The sequence below is a fragment of the Manacus candei genome, unplaced genomic scaffold, assembly GCF_025592945.1.
Source record: "Manacus candei isolate 608988 ecotype Guabito, Panama unplaced genomic scaffold, ASM2559294v1 h1tg000063l, whole genome shotgun sequence".
Classification (NCBI taxonomy): Eukaryota; Metazoa; Chordata; class Aves; order Passeriformes; family Pipridae; genus Manacus; species Manacus candei.
In genome coordinates, this window is record NW_026138111.1 from 4294002 (window position 1) to 4312252 (window position 18251).

General features: G+C 48.5%; 2 protein-coding genes across 6 annotated transcripts in view; one reads left to right on the plus strand and one right to left on the minus strand.

Moving 5' to 3' along the window:
* Positions 1-5609, minus strand: part of CELSR1 (cadherin EGF LAG seven-pass G-type receptor 1) — a 169153-nt gene extending 163544 nt beyond the window's left edge. For 4 of the 5 annotated variants that reach the window (XM_051805172.1, XM_051805169.1, XM_051805171.1 and 1 more), the window contains exon 1: positions 1922-4748. In XM_051805172.1, coding sequence (XP_051661132.1) covers positions 1922-4604 — 2683 coding nt within the window. In that variant the 5' untranslated portion in view covers positions 4605-4748. Of the gene's footprint in view, positions 1-1921 lie in introns of all 5 variants that reach the window. The other variant, XM_051805168.1, reaches the window with a different exon arrangement.
* The window catches only part of TRMU (tRNA mitochondrial 2-thiouridylase), a 376674-nt gene that overhangs the window by 184062 nt on the left and 174361 nt on the right, over positions 1-18251 (plus strand). The gene's annotated exons all lie outside the window — the stretch shown is intronic.

Genomic DNA, 18251 nt, shown 5'->3' on the forward strand with positions numbered 1-18251 from the left:
TCAATTTCCACACGGCAAACTTCTCCAAAAAAAAGGTCAAATGTAGTTCAGTGTTTGTCAAAGTTATTTTAAAATCTTAGCCATAAAAAGCTTTTAACCTTAAAAATATCTCAAGACACACAGCAGACAGTACCATTTCGATGAACATCACAGTAGAGTTTCAAAGTTCACACTTGCACAAAACATGAAAATTATGCTGGAATTACCAATCTTCTGCATAAGAAAACAGCTCTTCATTCCTACCTGAGACTTCACCCACTTCAATTGCATATATTATTACACTGAGAAAGGAACAGTTCATGTCACCTAGTTTTCTGTTCTAAACATATGCTTCACCTCATCTAATGAAACAACTTCTCCAAGCTTTGTGCTCCAAGATGAATTCTTATCTTCTGCTGCTAGATAAAGAGCTACTGGTTCAAACAGACAGTGACCACGCAATCACCTGCACCTTAATCCAAATGTTTTTCTTCAAGGTCACAAGCCTAATGTCTATTTTTCCTGCAAGTCCTCACAGAACGTAGAAAAGGCATTTATGAGCTACCTTACCACATAAGCTGCCCCCCAGCATTTTGGAAGAACCAGAAGTGGCTTGTCAGGAGATACAATGCAGCAAAATCAGTCAGCTCAGTCAAAATCAGTTTTATTTTTCTGAAGCAAAAAGGACCTCAAGCCTGTAAGCACAAGGGAGAGTGCAGTTCACTCTTCCGAGGCCTTGCTGCACGCTGTGGCTACTTACAGTAAAACAAGCACTGCTGGGATTATGCCACAGTTTGATTATTATTTTTCTAAATAGAACCATCCAAAAAGAAGCATTTCCCCAAGTGTCACGTTATCTACCTAGTACTTTGAGCTTTTTTTTTCTTTCCAAAAATAACACAAATATTAGTTTTAGTTTGCAGAGAGAGGCAGCAAGGAACGTATCTGGTTAAACCTTTGAAAGTCAACAGAAATATGGGATCAAGTCCACAGTAAACTTTATAGAGTGTCACCTGCAGAGGAAATTACTCATTGCATGATTGATGCCACAATTAGAGGCATAAAAAGTAATTCCATGATAAACAAGCAACTGAGCAGAAAAGGAATAATATCCTAAGAGCATATGCTCAGATAAAAGTATATACTGGATGATACCAAACAATCTTCATACACACAGAAACACAAATTCTTCAACAAAATTAACAGCACAGTATCGCTCCCTGTCCCCTCCTCTCCCTCCCCGCAACAGCCCTGATTTTGGGGCTGCATTTGGCCAGTATCTGCCCCTAGTGCCACTAAAACAACTCCAGTGCAATTAGCCATGTTACACAGCTATCACACAGCCATAACTCATTGCTTTCAGAGCTGCCATTTCCCATAGGAGTGCGGGCCAGCAATGCAAACTAGCACAGCTCCACCAATGTCAGATCCATCCAGGCCACACCAGATCTGGCCCGAGGTCTAAGGATCTTCCAGCCAAACCTCCGGGTACACACAAGGGAGTAAATGTGTTTTGTTGCTGAAAAAGCAAACATATCAAATGTCAACTTTTTTTTTAGGTGCAAGAAAAGAGGGAGGGGAGATGGCATTAGAGATGGTATTCCCTACATCTCTGCAAGTTACATCATTTACTACCTTTATGGAACCACATCAGAAAAGCTGCAGCCATGGTACCCCCTCAGCTGAGGGAGTATGTACCCTGCCACGCACACTTTTATTTATTTACCCTTGTGATCCATGTTTACTAAACAACTTCAATGCGCCACTTCAATCCACAGCACATGGGCTAGATACATTTTTGTGGTTCCCCTCCAAAACTTTCACATATTAACTGCTGCTTCAGGAAACCAAAAGCTGCACACTAATCTGCAAGTGGGTTATTTCTGCCCATGCCCCCATACTGGTCTGACAAGCAGAATAACATGCTCAAACACTTGCTTACCTGAGACTGACACTTTCATAAGGGCTTCCAGGGGTCTGTTGTTGTCCAGATCGCGACTGAGTTTGAGTTCCCCAGTGGCAGAGTCCAAAAGGAGCAAGTTTAATTCATTGCCTTGCACAAAGGTGTAAGCCAAGCTGTCAGACACATCGGGATCATGAGCTGGGATCTTGCCAATCACACCAGAGGGAAAGCTGTTGGACTTGTTGGTCACATAGTTATTGAAGAGGATCTGGAAGTCCTGCAGCATGGGTGGGTTATCATTCTGGTCCAGGAGGCGGATGTGCACTGTTGCTCGGCTCACAAGAGGGGCTGAAGTGGCCTGCACCACAATAACGTACTCTGTCCGGCTCTCGTAATCCAGGTCCATTAGGGCTGTGAGGTCTCCATTGAGCAAGTCCAGTTGGAAGACCTCAGGGATGTTCCCCTCTACAATCTGGTACATGATTTGAGCATTGGTCCCCTCGTCAGGATCAGCTGCACTGATCCGTGCTACAATAGAGCCCACAGGGCTGTTCTCCTCCACAAAGATGTCAAATTCATCCTTCTCAAAGACAGGGGGGTTGTCGTTGATGTCCAGCACAGTCACCTGGATATCCACAGAGGCTTTCAGTGGTGGGCTGCCCCTGTCCACAGCAAAGGCCCGCAGGCTGTAGACAGCCACGTTCTCACGGTCCAGCTTGCGCAGCGTGCGTATCACTCCAGAAGTGGGTTCAATGTAGAAGTCTCCATCTCCATCGTCACCACCTTGGAATGTGTAGAGGAGACGTCCATTGAGGCCTGAGTCACGGTCGGTGGCAGACAGCTGCAGGACACTGGTGGAGAGTGGCACATCCTCAAAAACCGAGCCTTGGTAGCGGTCGCGCAGGAAGCGAGGTGCATTGTCATTGGCATCCAAGATGAGGATCTCAACGTACGTGGTGTCTGATTTCTGTGGGATGCCATTGTCATGGGCTGTAATGGCCAACGTGTAGGAGGCCTGGTCCTCATAGTCCAGCTCCATCAAGGTGGTGATAGTGCCTGTGTCAGGGTCAATGCGGAACTGGGGGATGTTATCGTCCAAAATATAAGTGATTCTTGCGTTCTCCCCCGTGTCTTCATCAGTGGCACTGATGGTGACAATGGAGGTGCCAATGGGCTTGTCCTCGCTGACACTCACTGTGTAGTGGGAGCTCTGGAAGACTGGGCGGTGTGTGTTGGCATCTGTGACATTGATGAAGACCTGGACAGTGTCAAAGCGAGTGCCATCAGAGGCAGTGACTGTGAGCACATACTGCCTTTCTTGCTTGTAATCCAGGGGCAAGGCCAATGTGATCAGCCCCCCTCCACTCTGACTGGTGATGGCAAAACGGTTTCTGGTGTTGCCACTGGTGATCTGGTAAGTTACAACGCTGTTAACGTCTCTGTCCACTGCTGTCAGGGTCAAGACACTGCTGCCCACAGCTGCATCCTCGTTCAGTCTGAGGTGATACACCTTTTCCGTGAAGGTGGGGTTGTTGTCATTCACATCCAGGACAGTGATGGACACACTGGCTGAGGAAGTCATGACTGGTATGCCATGGTCCCTGGCCTCCACCCCAAAGTGATAGTTCTCCACAGTCTCTCGGTCCAGCTCTGCAGCCACAGTGATCCACCCTGTGCTGTTGTTGATTTGAAAAGGGAACGCAGAGTCACCTGCTATGGGGGCACCTCCGGTGGATGGTGCCATCTCTATGAGTTTGTACTCCAAGCGGGCATTCTCTCCAGAGTCAGCATCCACAGCCTGGATGTGCAGCACTGAGTAGCCCAGCGGAACATTCTCCAGCACTGTAGCCTGGAATGGAGTGCTCACAAAGATGGGGGCATTGTCATTTACGTCCACAACCTGCACTGACACCATGCCACTGGAGTTAATCAAAGGAGGTCTGCCCCCATCCTGGGCTTTGATACGGAGTGTGTACTCCCGAATAGTCTCGTAATCCAGAGGGTTGATCAGGTCAATGGCGCCAGAGAAAGAGTGAATATAGAACTGGCCTTTCAGGTTGCCACTCACAATGCTATAGTGCACCTGGGCATTGCTGCCCCGGTCCCGATCTGTGGCCTGTACCTGCAGTATCTGGCTGTTCACTGGGGCATCCTCTGGCACCTGGACCAGGTAGCGCTTCTCACTGAACTGAGGGTAGTTGTCATTCTCATCCTCTACAGTGATGTGCACCATAGCTGTGGCACTGCGTGGTCCTGGATCCTTGCCCTGGTCATTGGCTTCCACCACCAGGTGGTACTCAGAGACCTCCTCACGGTCCACTGGGGCTCGAGTCCTCACAACCCCGGAGCGTGGGTCAATCTCAAAGACCCCATCACCAGCTCCTGGCTCCAGCAGGCGGTAAAGCATGTTGGCGTTGGCTGGGGCATCACCATCGGTGGCGCGAATAGTCAGCACCTCGTAACCCACCTCCAGGTTCTCTCGGATGCTTTCCCGGTACTCAGGCTGCTCAAACACTGGTTCGTGGTCATTGGTGTCACTCACGGTCACTGTCAGGTAGGTGGTGGCCGAGCGGCGACGCGGGGAACCGTGGTCGGAGGCGGTCACCTTCAGCACGTGGGTGTCTTTCGTCTCCCGGTCCAGGCTGCGGGCAGTGACCACACTGCCTGTCTCGGTGTCGATGGAGAAGTAGTCGTTGGAGCGCTCGTCAAAGAGCGCCTCCATGGAGTACGCCAGCCTGCCGGCTTCCCCCTCGTCGGGGTCCTGGGCCCGCAGCACGATGACCGCCGTGCCGGCCGGCTCGTTCTCGGGGATGGAGACCTGGTAGCTGGGCAGCTGGAACTGCGGGGGGCTGTTAAGGCTCCGCACCCGCCGCGCTCCCCGCCGCCCGCCGCCCTCCTCGCCCGGCAGCGGGGCGCAGCCGGCGGCGGTCCCGCGGGGCTCGTCGGCCGCCCGGTGCCGGGCGGGGCGCGGGCAGGGGCCGCTGCCGCCGCGGGGCCCGCGGGGCTCGGCGGGCGGAGCGCGGCGCGGCGCGGTCCCCGCCGCCCTCAGGCGCCCGGCGGGCGGCAGCGCCGGAGGCTCGGCGGCGGCGGGACGCCTCGCGGCCCCCGCGGGCAGGTGGAGCGGCGGGGCGGCGCGGGGCGGCCGCGGGTCCCCGCCGCCCGCTGACGCCAGGGCGCAGAGCAACGCGGCCCAGGACACGCAGGCGGCGGCGGACAGCAGCCGCGGCATCTCCGGAGCTCAGCGGGCAGCGGGGCCGGGCAGCGGGCTGCCGCACAATCCATCCACCCGCCGGGTCGCCCGCCCGCCCGCATCCATCAGCCGCCGCCCTGGCCCCCCCGCCGCCCTCGCCGCCCGGGCACCACCGGCCCCGAGCCCCGCGCCCCGTCCCGGTCCGTGGGCAGCGGGCTGGAGAGCTCCAACTTTTCCACCTTAAACTTTGAAGTGAGTTCAAAATGGCTCCTCTCCTCCTCCTCCTCCCGCCGCCGCTCCCCAGAGAGCGATTAGCATAAACCTGCTGCTCCTCTCCTTCGCCAAAAAGGAAAAAAGAAAATCAAACACCGCGGTCCCCCCCGCGGCGGGGCCGGCCGCCGAGCTGCGCGGGCCCGCGTGGCTGCGCGACACGGCAGAGCCACCGCGCCTCGTCCGTCCCGTCCCTTCCCGTCCTGTCCCGTCCCGTCCCGCTTCAGCCTCCCGGCTCAGCTCGGCTCCGCTGAGCAGCGCAGGCTGCGCGGAGCGCGGCGGGCGCTGCCCGGGGCGGGGTTTCCTGCCGGCCCCGCCCGGCCCCTCCCGGGCGGCGGCTGCGGGGGCCGGGCCGAGTTCGGCCCCGCGGGGCTCCCGCCCCGCCGCCCGGCGCCTCTCGGCGGCCGGGGGAGCCGCCCGCCCCGGCGGAGCAGGTATCGCCTCGGCGGCCCCGCTGCCCCCCGCGAACGGCGCTCCGCGGGACGGGAGCCGCGGGAAGGCGCGGGCGGCGACTCGCGGCCGCTTCCCCACGCAGCAGCCACCTGTCGTCTCCGACCCGTCGTCCAGAACAAAGTTAAACCGAATTTTATTTTAACTTACTTAAATTCTCGCTATGGAGGGCGGAGGAGGGAAGTGACATTATTTTCCAGGGCAAAGTGAGCATCATGTGGGGGCCTGAGGTGGGGCTGCTGGTACCCTGACGCAGGATCTGCTGCCGCGCTCACGCCTTGTTCTGAACCACGCAAAGCAGTCGGTAGGATCTGGAGCCTTGAGTTAAAGATTTCTTTGGGGCAATTGCAGATAACGATAAACAGGATGCAAACTTCTGTGGGAAGAAGCAAAGCCTACCCCCGCGTGAAAATGTTGCACTGGTGATTATAATGTCAATTCTACGAATTTATGCTCAGTACTTGATGTCGTGCTGCTCTTCCCTGGACGATATCAGCACCGCAGCGATGCGCCCGAGCTGCGTCCGCATCCCCGCGGCTGCAGTGGCCCCTGGCGGGTGCGGCGAGAAGGGCGCGGGCAACGCATCCCGTGCTCCTGGGCCAAGGCCGCGGGAGATGATGCGGAAAACCCGCTTTCGGTGCTCACCTTACCTACCGTCGGTGGCAAAGACCGATGCTAATCTACAGAGATCCCGTGTACAAGAGCTTTACGTAGGAAGAAAACCAGGGATGGCGAGCAATGAGGAGCCCAGGGTTGCCGACTGGGATTTTGCAAAACTTTGTTACTTGTAGGAGCTGGGAGGCAACTTTTAGAGCAATCTGTTACTGTCAGTTCAGGCTCTTCAGCACTTACAAGACTATGAACAAAACAGATTCTTTCATCGGCTGTCATCCCTGGAACTGCATTATTTCACGGGAAAGGAAAAAAAAAACAACCAACCACCTGGATTATTGCCAGTATGTCTGTCAGGAGGAAAAAGAGCTTTATAAATTGGAGTTTTGGAAGATGTTTAGCTGATTCAACTTTACTCAATTAGAGATTTTTTAAATGGAATTTAGTGGCTTACTTGGCTTTTCAAATCTTCTGATGAAAATGATCACTCATGAAAAGAAAGAGGAAAGAAATAAGTTAAAAAAATTAAACATAACCTTCCTTTTATCAAGTTTGAGTGGTGGTAGTGATCTGCTTTATACTCCAGAAACCAAGCAACTCACTCGATATAATGTGGGATCTGCATAAGAAAACCCTACTTTAAGTCCACACTTTTCTTGTTTCACTCTACATTTTCTTGCTGCCATGCTTAATGCCCAGGATTTGAAAAATAAGCTCTTATTATAAAACAATTTTTTTTTGGCTTTCCAAAAGTGAGATCCAAGTACATGTTTCAAGAGGGTTTATTAGATAAAATAGATCTGCAAGAAAAGACAATTTAAACTTTTTTCTTTCCATTTTATTGCAATAAGAGACAACACCTATGAGTTGAGAAGATATTGTAAAAGCTTCTGTATAAACTAGTTAAATGCATGATTAGACAAAATCCTCCATGTTTTCCCTGTTTGTATGACTTGCCTTCTGTTTTCAGTTAATTTTGTCTTGTGCTATGTTTCCCTGTTTTTTCATTAAATGTATAATCCCTATTGTTCCTCACATGCATTACACCATTTGTCATTTTACCAAAAAAATAGATTTCAAATGCCAAATGGTGAATACCGTATTGAACCCTGACTTGTTGCCCTAGCGAGAAGAATGGCTTATTTAACACGTTGGCAACTCAAATAATTTTCAGTGGTGAAATGTCTCATGCCTGTTCCCAGATCACTTCATAAAGAAATGGGGGTTGGTGCTAGATCAGAAGTCAGAGCTGGTGGGATCTGTTTCTGTTGCTGCTTCTGTGTGTCCAGAAGAGTTGGAGAAGGCAATAGTGAAACAGAACATTTGGTAAAGGCAACTCAAGGTTGGGAGAAAAAACAGAATTACATCTTTCTCTTGTTTTAACTGGCAAGTTTTTAGTGAAGGCCGATCCTTCTAAGAAAATCAGATGCTCCCTTTGCATCTGATTCTGCAGATTTTCTGATATAAGCTGCCCCTTTCTATAAAAGAAATCACACTGACATCACCATGATGAGCAACATCCATAAAAAATGCAGTGGGTGAGGTTTTGCCTGACCCCTTGTTTCCTTAGAACCAATTGATGACATACTCATTTCACAGTTCAAAAAATACTCTGTTTCAACTTGTCCAGGAGAGAAATATGTCAAGTTTCTTTACAAAGTGAATTTAAAACAGAACTGAGAAGCTAAACCAAAAAACGATAGTGCTGTTGCCCAGGTCCATTCAGTGCTCAGCTTAAAAAAAAAATAATAATTTAACTGTAAGGGATTTTCTTAAAACATGAAGTTTACCAGATCAGGGGAGAGATCAAGAATCATTCCTTAACTGGAACTCTGCTGAGAGATCCACAGCCCAGAGGAAGACAAATGCCAAGCTGGGGTTGCCTGCACCTAGATTCAATAATATTTTTAAGGTTGGGAATAAAGTGATTCAGTGTAAAATCCGTCCCTGTGGAGGAGGTGGTTCTATGGAAGGATACAGAGCTTTGCTCATCTCGGCACACCAGTACTTTGAGGAAAGACTTAAAAATTCACATTCGGTAACACTGTGTTACAAATAGTTGTGGTTTTTTGTTTGGTTGGTTTTGGTTTTGGTGTTTTGTTTGGTTTTTTTTTTTTGGTAAGAATAAGAATGGTGAAAATTTTTTGTCATTGGAATTGTGAACTATATGCAGAAAGGTGATATGCAATGTGTGCCCCACCCCTCCAACCAGACCCTTGCTTAGAGAGAGAAGGAGAAAGTGTATCCTCAAATTTAGGCACCCGTGTAACACAAACTGTATCTTGTACAAGATCTCTATGTACATAGGGTTAACATAAATTGATACATGTAACACATATTCATAACTGCATGTATTTACTTCACAAAGGCACCAGTGATCTATTCCTGCTGAAGTAATGGTTTGAGCAAATAACCTGAGAAACCACAACACACAGCAGTAAAGCAGCCTTCAAACCATACTTTATTCCTCAGTCTTCCTATTTTCTAGCGTCTGGAAAGAAAATGTATGTTTCGTGCCACATATTAGAAGTGAACATTAGGTTTTGGAGGGAAACATTGTTTATTACCCATGATTTCAAATAAACTGATAGTATATTAGACATGAAAAAAAAAACCCAAACCCAACCCCCCCCCAAAAAAACCCAAAACCCAAACCAAAATCAAATAACAAACAACTTGCTAGTTTTTAGACTACCTGTGCTGATTGCTCTTACATCCCACCCCCAAGGCCGAGCCTCTTCATTGTCTGGGACTGCCCATCAGCAGAGATCAGTCTTTCTTGATATCAGACAAAGCCTAATTAAAAAAGAAAAGGGCAAACTAAGAGAAATTCCTCACTTTTGAAGGTTCCCCCTGCCCATGGCAGGAGGCAGATGGGAGCCCTGGGCTGCCACCAGCTGAGTCACCCCTGGATCTCTGGGGAAGGGCACAACAGAGAGGACCTTCATCTGCCCAAAACCCCCACAGGAGACCTCATCTCGCTACAATGTGCAAACTAGTCTGAGGACAGGAGCTGAGAGTATCATTCTAGTGAATTTAAATTGGATTAGTCCAAGATTTTAAACACCTTCTCCAATCATTACAGAAAGGAAGCATGATAAGTTGCTCTGTGAACAGGTGTTTGGACTTTCAGTCCCCATACGAACCTGTTCTATGTCCAGCCCAAGAAAGGTCAAATAAGCAAAAGTAATTTATTTTTCTACATTTCATTTGAGTTTATTTTAGGAATAGAAGAATTAGTTCAAGCTCCATAAAGTGAAATTTGATCCTCCACCTATTGCAGGAACCACATGGGGTTGGAAGCATTTCAGAAAATACTTTTATTGCTAACATTCATATTCTTTAAGCCAAGAATGGGTTTCAAAATGCTGGGAACCTTATTGCAGGAATTATGTTCGAGGTTTCTTGGCTGTATGTAGCTCCTCTTTTCAGAAAGAGAAGAAACAATTTAGAGCTCTCTGTGATTTTGTTGTAGCAAATCATATTGTTGCTTCTTTTAAAATCCTCAGTGGAGACAGCAGCGATTCAGTGTTGGAACTTGTTTATTTCCTTAGATTTCATACCATCCATTTATTATTTACCCTTAGGAGCTCAGCTCCACCCTACTCAAACACTGCCTGTGAATTTCCTCACTCTAAATTGGTTTGGATATTTTTTTCCCTCCTCACTTAAGTTAGCTAAAGGCTCCACTAGTTACAACATGCAAATAGACAAACCAATAGAAGAGCAAATTTCATGCCCAAAAATTGCACGGTGGCCAAGAGCAAATAAAAGCTGAATATGGCTTGATTGTTATTTATGAGAAAAGTGATGGAGAGACTTAATGCATCAGAAATGTAGTTTTACAAAATAACAAGCTCTGTAACACACACTGTAACAAACTAGTATGAAAAATGTGAGACTAATGATCCAGTTCAAGTAAGCAGAGTGGAAAGCCAAGGTCTATAGATTCATATGATTTTCTTTACTTTTCATATCTCTACTATACATTAACAGAGGTACTGAGTGAAGAAAAAACCTTGAAATTATCTTTTACTGTTTGTTTTACAGGACTTGCCCTTTCACAGGATCTCACCTTGTGATGTATAGTCTCACCTTATGATGTACAAAAAAAAAAAAATCTGCTCTTGTGGCTTTGCCCAAGAGTTTCCTGAAGGTTTGCTGTCAGCCCATCAAAATAAAGGTGCAGTAGGATAGGTTTCATGCTTTGCCAGTTCCTGTTATTTTTTCAGGGGATTAGGGGACTAAGTAATAAGGAGAAAGTACAAAATGGAAATACTAGCTTAGTAGACACTCTAGTTTGACTAAATGATTGGAGTGGGCTGGATTCTAACATGTTGCAAACACCCCAATGTAGTCACCAGGGAGCAGTTACTGATGGTGCTACAAGAACCGGGAGGAGCAAGGAGATGACTCAGAGGATTAGCAGATTAAGTAGCAGAGTTCAAGTACTGATAATGTTTCTGGCTGTGGAGAAGTCTTCTGCAGGACTGCAGAGTACGTTCACGAGGTAGGCATGCTCTGCATTTACATGGGAGTATGGGGATAATGTTCTTGTAGCACCATCAATAACTGCTCCTTGGTGACTACATTGGGGTGTTTGCAACATGATATTAGAATCCGGCCTGCTCCAATTTCTCCCCTAGTAATTCCTTCACACTCTCTACTCTTTAGACACCCATTTCATATTGAAACATTGTTTTCCAGGGATTTTAATACCACAAAATATTTTTTTTTCTGCAATGAACTAATAGTTTCTGAATCTTTTATGGTTTACATGGAGACAGGATTAGGCTTTCTCTTCCAATCACCATTACTTTGTCCTTATCAGCACCAAGCATCATTTGCCATTATATTGCCCTCTCTCTCAGGACCAAGAGATTCTTCTTCAGAAGCTGATTGGATTTGATGTCATTGGATTCAACAGTCCTGGCTATTTTTGTAACATCTGTGCACCCAGTCACCTTTCTGTTCAGCTCCTTCCTGGCAGTAGGGCCTTGTAGCCTGTTTCTCATGGGCTTGCCATGGGCTCCTTGGACACAACAACATTTGCAGAGGAAAAGCATTGAGGGAAAATCTTTCAACTGCTAATCAAAGAGTATTCAAAGAGCTTCTGATGGATGGGCATAAAGGTGTAGTGAAAGCAAAAACGCTGTGAGTTTGGTCTAAGCTGTTCCTTTTCTAGAAATTCAATTACATTCAAAGACAAGGTATTTCAGACTCCTATGGGAGGAAGCACACAGCTCTAATGAAACACTTGCAGGCAGGGGATTAGTTGACCTGTTGGAAAAACACAGATTTTAACTGAAATGCTTAACGGGGGAATATGAAGTCAGTGTAACAGGTTGTTCAGATAACGGTAGAGTTTGAGGCTTTTTGGCAGTCCAAGCAAAAGAAGGTGAAGTAGCATCTCTCTTAGTCACTGTATTTTTTGCATGTGAGGTATTATGGCTGTCATTATTTCCTCCCCTTTCTTAGTTTTTTTCATACTGAGAGTTTGATGGAAAGATACACACTGTACACCACAATCTTTTCATCTTTTTTCAAGAGGTCTAGGACTAGTAATTTTTTTTTCTCACAGATGCATTTTATAGCATATTTCTAAGTGTTCATCAGCTTGGCACCTCTGAATGTGGAAAAATAGAAAGTGTTTGAAAACCCAATATACCAAATGTCCTAGTTAGGACAGCTGAGATCAGTTCATCATGGTGGGTGTAACCCAAAACTGTATTCTATAGCCTTCCATGTCATTTCCCAGAAACTAGACTATTGTTGTCAATAGACCATTCGCACCCTCTGCCCATAGAGCATGGTGGGTGTAACCCAAAACTGTATTCTATAGCCTTCCATGTCATTTCCCAGAAACTAGACTATTGTTGTCAATAGACTATTCGCACCCTCTGCCCATAGAGCCTGACTCCTCAGGCTATAAACTAGGTGTTAAGAGGCCTGTGAGATAGAAGGATGTTTCTGTCCTCACACCCTTTGTGAACTCCCTGCCCTGAGGGGAGTACCAGGCATTCCTGCCTGAACTGGAGGATATATAATCTTGGAGTTTTGGAACATTTTTGAACCCACTCGTGGGATCCAGAGGACGGCTGCATCTCATCGCTCTCAACCAGACTTAGACCACCACTGGACTGCGATCACCAGTTCTGGCCAGACTGCAGCAGCTCTCCCACCAGCAGGTTCTTCCCCTCTCCCTTTACTTTGGACTCAAACAGGGCCCAAGGAACACCACTTTGTTCAGGCCCCAGGGTACTGGGTTACACATTTGGGTTTTTGTGGGTTGAGACCAATTGTTTGTTTGTATTATTGTACTTACTGTATTATTTTAATAAATTGTTATTCTGACTTATAATCTCTCCTTTGAGTTGGGTTCATTCCCCCTGCTGGTTAACTTTTAAACCAGCACATTTTGGCACCCAACGTGGGGCAGAGAGAGAGAAGTCAGAATCACAATTTCATTTGAAGCATTTGTCTATTTGAATATAGAAACTCCCTGATCACCATGTTGTTTGATGCACTCACATGGATGTTGTATTTGAGCCTGTTCATATTTCCACAGATGGCGTATTATTTGCCTGTTTTGATGCTCTCTTTAAGACCAGGGAGAGGGATCCAAATTGCTTTATTAGTATATTATGTTTATGTCATTCTAACATCAGAAGCAATGAGTTTCATTGTAAATGTGTATTCAGTCCTGTTTGCCTGTCCTGGTTTGGGTTGCTACCTCTGGGGCCTCATTAAAAATCGTACCCAGCTTTTTGGGGGAACAGGGGTGGATGGTTTCCAGCCTCCCACCTCCTTCTTCCCCTTCAGACCTGCTAAAACAGTTTTTGAAAATATTGAGTTCCCTTTTGATGTTAAGGACAGCATAATGTTATTGTTAGTGTTGCTCTGTCTGCTCTGTACTGTGTACACCATGTTTAGGGTCAGAAAAGTGCCTTTTAGGGAGGTTGGTTGGACACCTGCCCTGGGAGCAGATAATGCTGAGTGGCACGGGAAGTGGGAGGACATCAGCCAGTATTTGGAAAAGTTTTCTCCTCCAATGATCTGGAAATTCACCCCTGAACAACTGCAGGATCCTGTTAGCATGATAAGACTGGTGAAGGAAAAATGCTCTGGCAGCTCCAGAGATGGCCAGCTCACAGCAACCTGCTGGGCCCTGGCCACTGCCTACCGGGCACTGCTTGACATGATACAGCACTGTCAGGGGGAGGAGAGAAGGACCAAATCCGCAGACACCACGTCCACCCAAACCACAGCTGAGTCAGAGGGAGAAAGAAATGAACCAACCAGCACCGTGTCCACACAAACCATCGAGGAGCCAGAAGAACAAGCAAAACCAATAGCAGTCGCCCCTGTCCAGAAAAGGAAATCAAAGACTAAATCAGTTCGCATAGCAAATGATGACGAAGAGGCGGGACCTTCACATCCACCGGAGGAGACAGAGCCAGAAATAATCACTCGGTCCCTGTCCCTGGGTGAGCTACGTGAGCTCCGGAGAGAGTTCACACGACAGGCGAACGAGTCCATTCTGACCTGGCTGCTCCGAATCTGGGATGCCGCAGCTAACGATACGATCCTAGATGGGAGTGAAGCCAGACAGCTGGGATCCCTGTCTCGAGATGTAGTCATTGATCAGGGGATTGGAAGGAGGCAGAAAACTCTCAGCCTCTGGCGGCGACTGTTGTCCAGTGTGAGGGAGAGATACCTTTGCAAGGAGGACCTCCACGTACAGCAAGGACAGTGGAACACGATGGAACAAGGTATCCGGTGCTTAAGGGAGTTAGCTGTACTGGAGATAATCTTTTCAGAGGATGAAAGATTCCCTAAGAGTCCAGATGGCGTACAGTGCACCTCCCAAATGTGGTTAAAGTTTGCACGACTCGGGCCAGAAATGTATTCCCGCTACTTAGCAACGCTGCAATGGAGGGAGGGAGAGGACAAGGTGGGAGCATTGGTTAGCAAACTCAGGATTTATGAAGACACTGTCACCGCCCCATTACGAGCCCACGTCTCATTTGTGGAAACCAAACTGGCTGAACACGTCCGAAGCCTAGAAGAGAAAATTGAAGAGGGACACCAGAAGCTAAGAGAAGAAATTAAGGAAGGGATTTTCCATATCTCGCCAGGACGAACAAGAGTCTCTGCTATCAGGAGCCAGCGTCCCCCAGCTAAGGAGAGAAGGTACACTCCACGTAGCGATCTATGGTTTTACCTCCGTGAGCATGGAGAAGATATGAGGAAGTGGGATGGGAAACCCACCTCTTCCTTAGCAGCCCGGGTACGTGAACTGAAAAGAGGAACAAATACCATAAAGAACTCTTCAAGGGTAAACGTTGCTCCAGTCTCTCGTGGGCAAGAGTCCAGACGGTACAGGAATGATGATACGTCTGATCCTCTCGAAGGGACCTCCAGGTCATACCCACAAGAAGAGCACAATGAGTACCATGACCAGGACTAGGGGTGCCCTGCCTCTAGCCAGGTAGAGGAGAGGGACAATCGAGTCTATTGGACTGTGTGGATTCGGTGGCCTGGCACATCAGAGCCACAAAGATATAAGGCTTTAGTGGACACTGGCGCACAATGTACATTAATGCCATCAAGATACGTAGGGGCAGAATCCATCTCTATTTCTGGGGTGACAGGGGGATCCCAACAGCTGACTGTACTGGAAGCTGAAGTGAGCCTGACTGGGAAGGAATGGCACAGACACCCCATCGTGACTGGTCCAGAGGCCCCGTGTATCCTTGGCATAGATTACCTGAGGAGTGGGTATTTCAAAGACCCAAAAGGACTTCGTTGGGCTTTTGGCATAGCTGCTGTGGAGACGGAGGAAATCAGACAGTTGAACACCTTGCCTGGTCTCTCAGAGGACCCCTCTGCTGTGGGACTACTGAAGGTTGAAGAACAATTGGTACCGATAGCCACAGCAACAGTGCACCGTCGGCAATACCGCACCGACCGAGACTCTGTGACCCCTATACAAAAGATGATCCGTGAACTGGAGACCCAGGGGGTGGTCAGCAAGACTCGCTCACCCTTTAATAGCCCTATATGGCCAGTGCGTAAGTCCAGCGGAGAGTGGAGGCTGACGGTGGATTACCGTGGACTCAATGAAGTCACACCACCCCTGAGTGCTGCTGTGCCGGACATGCTGGAGCTCCAGTACGAGCTGGAGTCCAAGGAAGCCAAGTGGTATGCCACCATTGACATAGCCAATGCCTTTTTCTCCATTCCTTTGGCAGCGGAGTGCAGGCCACAATTTGCTTTCACTTGGAGAGGTGTGCAGTACACCTGGAATCGACTGCCTCAGGGGTGGAAACACAGTCCCAGCATTTGCCATGGGCTGATCCAGACTGCACTGGAAAAGGGTGAGGCTCCAGAGCACCTACAGTACATTGATGACATCATTGTATGGGGGAACACAGCGGGCGAAGTCTTCGAGAAAGGAGAGAAGATAATCCAGATTCTCCTAAGAGCCGGTTTTGCCATTAAACGGAGTAAGGTCAAGGGACCTGCTCAGGAAATTCAGTTCCTAGGAGTGAAGTGGCAAGATGGACGCCGTCTAATTCCAATGGAGGTGATTAACAAAATAGCAGCCATGTCCCCACCAACCAGCAAGAAGGAAACACAGGCTTTCCTAGGCGCTGTGGGCTTTTGGAGGATGCATATCCCCGAGTATAGTCAGATTGTAAGCCCTCTCTACCTTGTGACACGGAAGAAAAATGATTTCCAGTGGGGCCCCGAACAACAACAAGCCTTTGAACAAATTAAACAGGAGATTGCCCATGCGGTAGCCCTTGGGCCAGTAAGGACAGGACAGGACGTGAAGAACGTGCTCTACACCGCAGCCGGGGAGAATGGCCCTTCTTGGAGCCTCTGGCAGAAAGTGCCTGGGGAGACCCGAGGACGACCGCTAGGATTCTGGAGTTGGGGATACAAAGGATCTGAAGCCAGCTATACACCAACTGAGAAAGAGATCCTGGCTGCCTATGAAGGAGTTCGAGCTGCCTCAGAAGTAATCGGCACCGAAGCGCAGCTCCTCCTGGCACCCCGACTACCAGTGCTGGGCTGGATGTTCAAGGGAAGAGTTCCTTCCACACATCATGCCACCGATGCCACATGGAGTAAGTGGATGGCTCTGATCACGCAGCGAACCCGGATAGGGAATCCTAATCGCCCTGGGATTCTGGAAATTATCACCAATTGGCCCGAAGGTGAGAGTTTCGGACTATCCTCTGAAGAAGAGGAGGAGAAGGTGACACGGGCTGAGGAGGCCCCACCATATGACAAACTACCCGCAGATGAAAGGCGATATGTGCTCTTCACGGATGGCTCCTGCCGCATTGTAGGGACAAACCGAAAATGGAAGGCAGCTGTATGGAGTCCCACATGGCGAGTTGCAGAAGCGACTGAAGGACAAGGTGGGTCAAGTCAGTTTGCAGAGCTTAAAGCCGTTCAGTTGGCTTTGGATATAGCTGAACGAGAGAAGTGGCCAAGACTCTATCTCTACACTGACTCATGGATGGTGGCCAATGCTCTGTGGGGATGGCTGGAGCGATGGAAAAAGGCCAACTGGCAGCGCCAAGGGAAACCCATCTGGGCGGCGGAGATGTGGCAGGACATCGCTGGCCGGGTAGAGAAGCTGAGTGTGAAGGTCCGTCACGTAGACGCTCATGTAGGCAAGAAACGGGCTAATGAGGAGCATTGTAACAACGAGCAGGCGGACCGAGCTGCCAGGATTAAAGTCTCTCAGGTAGATCTGGATTGGCAGCACAAAGGAGAATTATTTCTGGCTCGATGGGCCCATGACGCCTCCGGTCACCAGGGGAGAGATGCAACATACAGATGGGCTCGTGACCGAGGGGTGGACTTAACCAAGGACATTGTCTCACAGGTCATCCATGACTGTGAGACATGTGCTGCCATCAAGCAGGCCAAGCGGGTGAAGCCTCTATGGTATGGTGGACGGTGGTCAAAGTACAGGTATGGGGAAGCCTGGCAAGTTGACTACATCACGCTCCCCAAAACCCGCCAAGGCAAGCACTACGTACTGACCATGGTAGAAGGAAGCACTGGATGGTTGGAGACATACCCCGTGCCTCATGCCACTGCCCGGAATACCATCCTGGGCCTTGAAAAACAAGTCCTGTGGCGACACGGCACCCCGGAGAGAATTGAGTCTGATAATGGGACCCATTTCAAGAATGGCCTTATAGACACCTGGGCCAAAGAGCACGGCATTGAGTGGGTGTATCATATCCCCTACCATGCACCAGCTGCTGGAAAAGTTGAGCGGTGCAACGGACTGCTGAAAACCACTCTGAAGGCACTGTGTGGGGAGACTCTCAAACACTGGGAGCTGCATTTAGCAAAGGCCACCTGGTTGGTCAACACCCGAGGTTCCATCAATCGAGCTGGCCCTGCCCAATCAGAACTTTTGCATACTGTAGATGGAGATAAAGTCCCCGTGGTACATATGAGAGGAATGTTAGGGAAGACTGTTTGGATTAGTCCCACCTCAAGCAAAGGCAAACCCATCCGAGGGATTGTTTTTGCTCAGGGACCTGGTTCCACGTGGTGGGTAATGCAAAAAGATGGGGAGACACGTTGTGTACCACAAGGGGACCTAATTTTGAGTGAGAATGGTCTGTAATGTTTCATTGTATATATATATATATATAGATAGATAGATAGATGTATATAGTTTTAAAGGGATATAGTTTTTAAAGGGGGTTAATTTGGGCATGACATGGATGGCATAGAATAAGGGGTGGATAATGTCCTAGTTAGGACAGCTGAGATCAGTTCATCATGGTGGGTGTAACCCAAAACTGT